We start from the raw sequence: 11168 nt of genomic DNA, 5'->3' as shown, positions 1-11168 counted from the left end.
TTTCTGATAAGGATAGTCTGGTCATTTTGACAGTCTCCATAATATTAATTGCACTTATTTCCAGTAAGGGTAAAATGATCATTTTCACAGTCTGTAATATTTTCTTTACTTATTTTTGATAAGGGTAGTCTGGTCATTTTCACAATATCCATAATATTTATTTCATTAATTTCTAGTAAGGGTCGTATAGTCATTTTCACCGTCTGTGTGATATTTATTGCACCTGTTTCCAATAAGGGTAGTTTGGTCATTTTGACAATCTCCATGATATTTATTGCACTTACTTCCAGTAAGGGTAGAACAGTCATTTTCACAGTCTATAATATTTACTTTACTTATTTTTGATAAGGGTAGTTTGGTCATTTTCACTGTCTTTATGATATTTATTGACTTATTTCTAGTAAGGGTAATATGGTCATTTTCACAATCTGTAATATTTACTTTACTTATTTCCGATAAGGGAATATGGTCATTTAACTGTCTCCATGATATTTATTGCACTAATTCATAGTAAGGGTAATATGGTCATTTTTACATTTCTTAGATTCTGGGATAAGGGTAGTTTGGTCATTTTTACATTTCTTAGATAGTATATTTATTCTAATAAGGGTAGTTTGGTCATTTTCACGATCTCTTGAATTCGCTGCACTTGTTCAAGTAGCGGTGGTCCGGTTATTTTCACAGTCTCCACAATACTTGCTACATTTATTTCGGCAAGGGTAATTTTATCGTTTCATATAGTAATCTGGCAAACTGAGTTTGTAAATTCTGACATTTCACAACTTCAGTTAACCGGAATGAGAACCACGGCTCTATCTCGAGTAATTTGGCAAACTGAGTTTGTAAATTCTGATATTTCACAACTTCAGTTCACCGGAATGAGAACCTCAGGTCAATTACTAGTAATCTGGCAAACTGAGTTTGTAAATTATGATATTTCACAACTTCAGTTCGCCGGAATGAGAACCTCAAGTCAATCTCTAGTAATCTGGCAAACTGAGTTTGTAAATTCTGATATTTCACAACTTCAGTTCACCGGAATAAGAACCACGACTCTATCTCGAGTAATATGGCAAACTGAGTTTGTAAATTCTGATATTTCACAACTTCAGTATACCGGAATGAAAACCACGACTCTATCTCGAGTAATATGGCAAACTGAGTTTGTAAATTCTGGTATTTCACAACTTCAGTTCATCGGAATTAGAACCTCAGGTCAATCTCTAGTAATCTGGCAAACTGATTTTGTAAATTCTGATATTTCACAACTTCAGTTCACCGGAATGAGAAAAAGGAAAGATTAATATATCTTCTCCTTACATAAGTTCTCTTGCTATATTTATATAAAGAATCTGAAGGAATATTTGAAGTCAACTGATGTCATTTTGCAAATACAGTTAAGGTGGGACCCAGCACATGCAAGAAAATATCATGCTTTCTAAATGAAATTCATATAATATGGAAAGTGGAGATTCGGTGATACTTTACAATGTCTCGTCATATTATGACATGCGGCACAACATCATTGGGTGAATTTATATTTTCATGACATGTGGCAGACTTCTATTGGGAGGTGATGTGGCGACGAAGAAGAAAAATGTGAATTCATCTGTGAGCTATATTTATGTGTTGTTTCAAAATATACTAGGGGGCGCCCGACCACAGAGCTGGAAGAGAAACAGGAGATGGATTTTGGAGTTTTGTTTTCGATTCTTCGTTTATCTTTAGATAAAGTTTGATTTTAACATGTTTATGGTTTTTGAGAAAGCCATGGCTAGCTAGAGTTATGTTAGGGTTTGGGTAGAAACCAATTTAATTGTGTAAACTCTACATTTATATGCTCAATAATGATTTAAATGACTAGTAGTTTTTCTTCATATAACTTGGTATTTTATTGTTCATGTGATTTTCTTGATTATTTATGCTTTTGAATTGATATTTCGTGCTTCGGTTAAATCCCTAGACGTGGTATGCAAGGATAGATAGGTAATGCTTTAGAATCACTACTCATGAAGCGAAGAAAACTAGAGCGGAGAAACAATATTTGAAAATGCATGGAATAAATTTTTAAAGATTAGTATAGTTTGCATAATTAATTGGTGGTAACCGAAAATCCTAACAACCTCCTATCATTCTGTTTTTTCGTTAAAATTATTTATTGTTTCATTTTGTTTCAAATTTCTGAAAACTCATTAAACATTATCTATTTGATTATTTGGTCTTGGTATTAGTTAGAAGTAGTATGTTCACACTCCTCGTGGGAACGACATGTACTTCCCATTGTTCTACTAGTGAGACACTGTGCACTTGCAGTATTTTATTGTAGGTTTCCGAACCTACCAAGTTTTTGGCGCCGCTGCCGGGGAGTGGTAGCAAAATACTCGCTAGTTGATATCATTGTATATAGCTTATTTTTAATTTTTGTAAATAATTTATTTTTATTGTTCTTTTAGTTCTTTTTACGCAGTTTGTTTGATTTTTTTTAGGTACTTTAGTCTGAAGTGCGGGCGAAAAGAAAGTATGCACTCGCAAGATATTGGCAAGAGCCACTTGGGAGATCCATTAGAGGTTTGCTTAGCTCATTTTGGGTATGATTTTGATGACGATAGTGTTATTTGTGAAGTCAATGCCTTATTAGACTCCACACCGTTGTTAGACACTAATAAATGGAAATCCAAACTAAAACCTCTAGTTTTGTTCGAGTCTCGACTAGTTACATCAGTCGAGAAAGTTTCGACCATGACCTTTAAGCCATTAAGTTCAGAATTTTTTTGTCTTGATGATATTCATAATGAAACCGTTTTAGATGATAACGGGTCTATGAGTCATGATATTATTGCTCCATTTGAGCCAACATATGTTCGTGTGCCCTATTTTTCTCAACTGGAACCAATATAAGCCATAAAAGTTATTTCCGCTGATTTAGAACCTGATTTAGGGCGTGCACCTCAACTATAAGCTATTGAAAAATTTATACCTCTTTGTGTGAATGATTTACATATCCTGACAATGCATGGATTGATTACTAAGGATTGTTATTTATGGGGAATGGATTCACATATATCTTTGGATGATTATAGTTTTTGCAGGTGCATATTTTCAGCTGACCGGATTGGTTGGGTTGATCCCCAACTTTTCAGACTCTATATATATGACTGGAAGCTTACTTTGGGGTATCAACCTCATTTTGTTTGAGATTATGTGCTATTGAAAGCAGGGAAACAGTACATTTCGCTTCGTGGGAGTCAACCCATCAGATTTGTTCCCTTTTCTCTATCTTTTTTTTTTTTTTTTTTTTTTGCAATTTATAATTTTCCACCTTGATTTCTACGCTGGATGACTCAATTACATTGAGGACAATGTAATATTTAAGTGTGGGGGAGTGGCACTTTGGTTAGGATTTTTTTAAAAAAAAAATTATGACCAGCTGTGTAGCGGGTCTAAAAAAATGATCAGTTGTGTAGCGGGTCTTAAAAAAATATTATTATCGTTATGGTTTTTAGGGTCATGACCACCTGTGTAGCGGGTCTAAAAAAAACTAAAAAAAATGATATGACCACGTGCAAATGAAGAAAAAAGGAAAGATTAATATATCTTGTCCTTATATAAGTTCTCTTGCTATATTTATATAAAGAATCTGAAGGAATATTTGAAGCCAACTGACATCATTTTTCAAATACAGTTAAAGTGGGACCCAGCACATGCAAGAAAATATCATACTTTCTAAATGAAATTCATATACTATGGAAAGTGGAGATTCGGTGATACTTCACAATGTCTCTCATATTATGACACGCGGCACAACATCATTTGGTGAATTTATATTTTCATGACATGTGGCAGACTTCTATTGGGAGGTGATGTGGCGACGAAGAAGAAAAACGTGAATTCATTTGTGAGCTATATTTATGTGTTGTTTCAAAATATACTAGGGGCGCCCGACCACAGAGATGGAAGAGAAACATGAGAGGGATTTTGGAGTTTTGTTTTCGATTCTTCGTTTATCTTTAGCTAAAGTTTGATTTTAATATGTTTATGGTTTTTGAGAAAGCCATGGCTAGCTAGAGTTATATTAGGGTTCGGGTAGAAACCAATTTAATTGTGTAAACTCTACATTTGTATGCTCAATAATGATTTAAATGACTAGTAGTTTTTCTTCATATAGCTTGGTATTTTATTGTTCATGTGATTTTCTTGATTATTTATGCTTTTGAATTGATATTTCGTGCTTCGGTTAAATCCCTAGACGTGGTATGCAAGGATAAATATGTAATGCTTTAGAATCACTACTCATCAAGCAAAGAAAAGTAGAGCGGAGAAACAATATTTGAAAATGCATGGAATAGATTTTTAAAGATTAGTATAGTTTGCATAATTAATTGGTGGAAACCAAAAATCCTAACAACCTTCTATCATTATGTTTTTTCGCTAAAATTATTTATAGTTTCAAATTTCTGAAAACTCATTAAACATTATCTATTTGATTATTTGGTCTTGGTATTAGTTAGAAGTAGTATTTTCACACTCCTCGTGGGAACGACCTGTACTTTCCATTGTTCTACTAGTGAGACACTGTGCACTTGCAGTATTTTATTGTAGGTTTCCGAACCTACCAATCTGGCAAACTGAGTTTGTAAATTATGATATTTCACAACTTCAGTTCACCGGAATGAGAACCACGACTCTATCTCGAGTAATCTGGCAAACTGAGTTTGTAAATTCTGATATTTCACAACTTCAGTTCACCGGAATGAGAACCTCGGGTCTCTCTCTAGTAATCTGGAAAACTGAGTTTGTAAATGCTGATATTTCACAACTTCAGTCACTGTAATGAGGACCACAGGTCAATCTCTAGTAATTTGGCAAACTGAGTTTGTAAATTATGATATTTCACAACTTCAGTTCACAGGAATGAGAACCTTGGGTCAATCTCTAGTAATCTGGCAAACTGAGTTTGTAAATTTTGATATTTCTCAACATCAGGTCACCGAAATAAGAATTACCTCAAGTCAATCTCTAGTATTCTGGAAAAATGAGTTTGTAAAATTTGATATTTCACAACTTCAGTTCACCGAAATGAGAACCTCGGGTCAATTTTCTAATAATCTAGTAAACTGAGTTTGTAAATTCTGATATTTCACAACATCAGTTCTTCGGAATGAGAACCTAGGGTTTATCTATATTAATATGTTAACCTAAATTCATAAATTATGATATTATACATCCTCTGTTCATCGAAAGTCAATATACAAAGATTTGAAACGAAATATAACGAAGGTCAAGTTCTTTCTAATTATTCAAATTGATTTTCATTTTTATACATACTTCGGATTTGTATATAGGCAAAGGTCAATTTCCAATCTTCATAGATTCGTTTATCGTTCTTCAGATTCATTTTTGCTCTTAAAAGTTCTTCGGATTTGTGTTTAGGCGAAGATTAGTTTCCGATTCTTTGAGTTTCTTTTCTCATTCTTCCACGTTATAGTTTTTTTATACTCCCTCCGCCCCATTATTGATTGAGTTATTTATTTTTAGATTTTGTACCACTAATAGTTGATTTTATATCATTTGATGCTCATGTTTATATTCGTTACATAGGTGTTTTAAAATGCTTTTCAATGGTATAAAATTTACGAACATCTGTGGTATAATTTTAGAGATAAATCATTTCTAAATTGTACTACTAGATCAATTAATAGTGGGACGAAGGAAATATTTTTCGGATTTATGGCTGTATATTTAATTAATAATTAAAATTGTTACATAGTAGGCAAGCGAGCAACAAGCTGCGCCGCAAGCCCTTTTTGAATAGCAAACCCTATTCTCTTTAACACAAACTCTCTCGAATCAGGAGTCATGACATTACTGTGCATGACTCTTTGAACTCTCGCTAGAATTCCAACCGCCTCTGGTGCTAAATACCCAAAAGTGTCAAAGGCAAAGGGAATAAAAGCATGTCCATTATCAATACACGCCTTTTCATGCTTCGCTATCTTACCCGAGACAGCTTTCGAAGCTGCCTGTCCAACTGTGAAAGAGCTTTGTCCGATGTCTACTAATGGAGAGACCCCAGTAAGGTCAACATACACATGTTTTCCGTTGGCCCATCCAAAAATAAGAACATCTGCTGGCCTGAGTGTTGATCTCCCTTCAAGAGGATCCGTCAAAAAGTTGACCGTCGCCTCTTTCTTTGCTGAAATTCCAGCCCTCCATAATATATCATATAAGATATCTCTCACGTGATCATGTCTATATTTAAAACCAGGATCTACCTTACAATGAACTGCATGTTCCTCGTATGCGTCTAAGCATCCTGATGGCAAACCCAATTTTTTTTTGATGGGTTAGTACAATGGTTAGTTGGGGTCCTCAAATACTACTACCAACCCAAAGTCGATATCACTTTTCATATTTAATTTTAAATCTTATGTTCCATATTATTTTAACAAAGGTGATATACACGTGAGAAAAAAAAATGTATATCTATTAAAATTTTGTTCTCGAGACTATGGACCATTACACAAGGGTGTCACATGGGGAGAACCATTCATTGGTTTTCCTTTTGACACGTGGTAAGAAAATACCCCTGATCTCCTATATATAGATCCTCGAGATGCAAATTAAGAGCAACCACAATCATGGAGGGGACTAAATACCAAATCCCATACCAAAAGCTAAATTAATTTAGCTTTGAGAGAGAGCAACCACAGTCGTGACCGACTAAAATATAGTCCGGCGCAAGTATTACATGCGTTTGAATTTGGGCGCAGTTAATATTAACGTTTGAAGTGAGACGCATTTTATACGAGCGTCTGGGTGTGAGCGCAGTTAATATGAACGCTCGATTGAGGCTCTAGTAATATGTCCGTCTGGAAAGGGACGGAGATACAAAGCACGCTCCATAATGGAGCGGACATATAAGTAGCGTATGGTTGGGCGTTGATATAATTAACGTCTGTAATGGGACGGATTCTTAAATAGCGTATGGTTGGGACGTTAGTATAACTAACGCCTAAAATGAGGCGGAGATATTAAGGGCGTTTGCTCTTATGTTTGGTATGCATTTAGTGTTTGGTATGTATCATATGTATCAGTAAAAAGATTTAGTGTTTGGCATGTATCATATGTATCAGTAAAAAGATTTAGTGTTTGGCATGTATCAATAAAAAGATTTAGTGTTTGGCATCAAACCCAAGATCATAAAAATGATACAATGCACACCACCATCCTCAGTTTTGATTTAGTGTTTGGTATTTTGTCCCCTCCATTACGATTGCAAAGGCTATGTATCAGTAAAAAAAGATGGGATAATTACGTCTCACACAGACGGTCATAATACATGCGCGTCACACAGACGCACGTAATACATGTGCCCAGACCTGGCGTTTTTAATAACTGCGCCCCATTGGGACGTACATTCTAATTACGCCTGCTATGGGACGTATGTTTAATCTCCGTCTGGCCTGGCGGTGTTTATAAATACGCCTCATTCATACGCTCTTTATACATCCGCCCCAATATCATACGTTCTTTATACATACGCCCGATGTGAAGCGCCCATTATACTTGCGTCTGTATTCATACGCTCACAATAACCCCGTCCCACTATAACCGATTTTAGTCTGGGTCGGCGACCACATTTGGTCCCAAACCCTAATTATCTGGACTAAATATGACTTTAGTCCGTTCCATTACGGATGATTTGGAGACCAAATTTAGGTATAGTCCCCAAATTTGGTCATGACTGTGGTTGCTCTAAGGGTTTCCATATATTCTAAAGAAGAGAGAGAAATCAAAATCTAAAACCTAAACTCATCTCATACCGCCGCTCTACCCTCTTTCTTTCTCCCTCACTCATTAGATGTCTAAAGCGTTATTGAATCAAGCATTTTGACTGCTTAAGATATCCTAGTTGATCTTCCATAGTATGATAAGTTCATACTTATATTAGTTTCTTGCGTTAATTTTTTTTTTTAAATCGATCACATCAGTACATATAAATCAGATTCAATGGGTTAATGATGATAAATAGACGATTTCAGTGAGAGTTTATCTATGATCTGAACGTTGCATATCCTGAAGCCCGAATTTTCTTTAAGAAATTAATCCAATTATTGATAATCTTTATAAATTAGGTTTTTTCTTATGTTCTTAATGTTTAGGGGTTTATAGTCTTCATTTCCAGATCGAGAAAAAAAATAAAATTGTTTTCATAGTCTTCATTTCCAGATTTTTGATTACTGATTTTTCCTTTTTATTGTTTTTGTTTGGATCTAATTTTTATATGTCTAGGGTTCAGATTTTTTTATTGATTTAAGTTTTAACTAGTACCCACAAGTGAGATGTGGTTTTATTTTATTTTATGTTATGTTTTTCATCTCTTTGTCATATTTGAATTTACAGTTTTGCATGTCAGTGAAGCCATGAAACTGCCATTGCGCTTTGAATCTGTTGATTAGAACTTACTTAGGCTCTTAAGTTTTTTTTTCTGATGATATTCTTTTTTTTTCTTCCCTGTGTGCTTAGCCTGTAAATTTGAATTGTTTTATTTCTGTCTGATATTTGGTCATTTTTCGTGTTTGCAGACAATGCCGGAGTTCTTGTAAACCCATAGGGAGAAATGAAAGTTACAAGTTAACAAAATGCATTGTGTTAGATTGGTTTTTCATGTAAAGCAAGATCTATGTTCTATTTTGTTTGTTTCCTGTGTAAGTGTATGAGAACTTACTTGGACAAGATGCAAAGAGGCGTTTATTAATGTGTGTTTATGTGGTTTTGGAAATGTTGTGTGCAGGTAAAATGGCACTCACAGTGCCCAAGAGTGGGTTGTTTGCTGGTTTAAACAAAGATCATATTGTCACTACTAGAAAACTTGCTACTCGCCCTTCCGCCAGAAAAGGGGTACAAATCATTGTTCTACCCAGTACTGTTCTGTTTTAACAATTTTTATTTGATGTCTGCTTGTTGTTTTTTCAGTGTTTGTGCCCCATGTTGATTGGTTGTTTTTGGTTTGTCTGAATGGGTTGTTGCAGAATACCATCAAGAGAGTTCTTTTTGTTAGGAGTTTGACTAGGGAAGTTGCTGAATTTCCTCCTTATGAGAAGAGAATTACTGAGCTTCTTAAAGTTGGAAAGGACAAGCGTGCTCTTAAGGTGGCTAAGCGAAAGTTGGGTACTCACAAGATGAGGTAATTTCTTAGATCTGTATTTTATTAATGACTGAGTGTGTTTATATAGCAACACCATGTTTGGAAAATATCATAGTTGGTTATACTGTCTGATGTTGAAAAACATGTATGGAATCTTAGCCAAAAGCTTGTGTCCTTAGCTTTATGGTTTTGAGCGACTGAAGTGTACCTTCTTTGAAAAATCATTATCATATATGGTTGGAATCTCTCGTGTTCTTTCGATATGATAACTGAAACAAAGTTCTCTTAGTGTTGAGTCTGAGTTTCTGCTCGTGAAAGAGTTAAATAAATAAGGATACTTTACAAAGTGATTTCTTTTTGTAGGCACTGCAGTTATTCAAAGAAATAATAATAAAAAGCATTGCGAGATAACTGAGACGAATTGTCCTTCTGTAGACTTGGTTGAGGCGTTTATCAAGATAATAGAGGAGAAGGCTAACAAAATATAAGTTTTATCTGCTACTCATTGATACTTTTGCATTACAAGATTATGTTTGTTAGTCCAGTTTTCTATTGTACTTTGGATTACAAGGTGGTGATTCTGGAGGAGGCTTTGATAGGTCTGAGTATGGTTATGAACTTCCACCATTTCCTGATGAACCTGTTCCTAATTATAACCTTCATAGCGATAGTACTAGTCAGGTGTATGGCTGCATAATACAGTAACAAGGAAGAGATCGAGTATGTTAATAATTTTCTTGGCCTAGCTATTTCGCAACCATCTTCGTAAAGAAGTTTAAAAAATAGTGTAGATTTATTTTGATTTCACCAATATAATTATTTGTTTATATAATTGATTATGAGCATCCTGTTTATTTTATTCTTCATCATTCTGAGCAATGCCATATGGTGTATGTGCACTGTCTAATTTATTTGGAATTTCAATGGGATGAGCATTTTACAAATATATATCATGGATGATGAGTGCCTCATGGGCATGGTTATGATTTCTCACTAATGGAAAGCATTCTTTTAAACAGTGATAAGGTAGATCATTGGAAATATGGATGCCCTGCACCGCCAGCGAGCAATTTGTGAACTACTTGGCTCAAGTAAGAATCCTTGTATCATAACTTTGATCATTGCTTTAGATGGTACAAGATGGTCAGTTTCTGTTTTTTCATAATGTAGGCAAAAGATTACTTTACTGATAGATTACTTCAGTGTGGTGTGATACTAATCTGATGTGAACCTTCTATTGTTGGAGTGTTTGAGAAGAGTAGTAAGCTTTCCCGAACAAAAAGACTCTGATATGTTGTAAATTGGCATTTAGATGAAAATTACGCGGAGCCTAGATTAGGTGCTAGCTAGTTAGTAACTAGCATTCCTCTTAATCTCCAGTAATGATGAGTGGCCAAACCTGTACCAAGTTATTTCAGTTGCCAAAAACTGCTTGCTCCCAAGGCTCAAGCCAACACTAGGAAAGCGTACAATTACTGTTCTTAATAAAATTTTACGGAACAATCTGTTTTCACTTTCTTGAATGATTGAATCGGTCATCCTGTCAGTCATTGATTGTTGAATACCATTTTTTCTTCAGCTTGGGTTTACATACTAAAGGCTTGATGGTGAGGCACATGCTGGACAGATTACGCGTCATTAAAGGGTTGTATTGCTTTAAAGGGATGTATTGCTTTATCATAACTAAGAGTGTTAGCTTTGAATTTTTTGGGTTAAATTTTATAACGAGTGGAACGATTCTGTTGTACTTGTGTTCGTAATGAATGTATGAATCTTATTTTGAGAATGCACGAACTGCACTGCAGATTGAAAAATAAGAAATTGTAGGCATGGGTTCCAGGTTTAGTTTTAGTTGTATTACAGGCCTGTAAACTGGAAGCTCAGGTCCATGAAAATGATCTGGGTGACCCATTTTTTTTTACTGTAACTGAAAGAATTTTCACAGAGATAACTGTGACAATAATTGTGAAGTAAGAACAACACGTGTCATCATCTTACTGTTGTTACAAATGAGAGTCAC

General features: G+C 34.9%; 1 protein-coding gene across 3 annotated transcripts; it reads left to right on the top strand.

Moving 5' to 3' along the window:
* Positions 1 to 7820: 7820 nt before the first annotated feature.
* LOC113327596 (60S ribosomal protein L36-1-like) lies at positions 7821 to 11080 on the top strand. Of its 3 annotated transcripts, none has more exons than XM_026574781.1 (5): positions 7821 to 7925; positions 8586 to 8901; positions 9033 to 9187; positions 10168 to 10239; positions 10728 to 11080. In XM_026574781.1, the coding sequence occupies exons 2-4, from the start codon at positions 8758 to 8760 to the stop codon at positions 10223 to 10225; spliced, it is 357 nt and encodes a 118-aa protein (XP_026430566.1). In that variant the 5' UTR covers positions 7821 to 7925; positions 8586 to 8757; the 3' UTR covers positions 10226 to 10239; positions 10728 to 11080. The 3 variants fall into 3 exon arrangements, with proteins under 3 accessions (XP_026430566.1, XP_026430569.1, XP_026430559.1); XM_026574784.1 differs by lacking the exon at positions 7821 to 7925 and having other exon boundaries at positions 8378 to 8669; positions 8795 to 8901; XM_026574774.1 differs by lacking the exon at positions 7821 to 7925 and having other exon boundaries at positions 8378 to 8901.
* The last annotated feature ends 88 nt before the right edge of the window (positions 11081 to 11168 follow it).

Source organism: Papaver somniferum, chromosome 1 (genome assembly GCF_003573695.1).
Source record: "Papaver somniferum cultivar HN1 chromosome 1, ASM357369v1, whole genome shotgun sequence".
Taxonomy (NCBI): domain Eukaryota; kingdom Viridiplantae; phylum Streptophyta; class Magnoliopsida; order Ranunculales; family Papaveraceae; genus Papaver; species Papaver somniferum.
This window is presented reverse-complemented; position numbering and strand designations above follow the sequence as displayed.

Coding starts and splice junctions, on each gene's coding strand:
- LOC113327596 (XM_026574781.1), top strand. CDS start 8,758: ATGTGTGTTTATGTGGTTTTGGAAATGTTGTGTGCAGGTAAAATGGCA. Junction 8,902..9,032: donor GCCCTTCCGCCAGAAAAGGG/GTACAAATCATT, acceptor GGGTTGTTGCAG/AATACCATCAAGAGAGTTCT. Junction 9,188..10,167: donor TTGGGTACTCACAAGATGAG/GTAATTTCTTAG, acceptor TCTTTTAAACAG/TGATAAGGTAGATCATTGGA.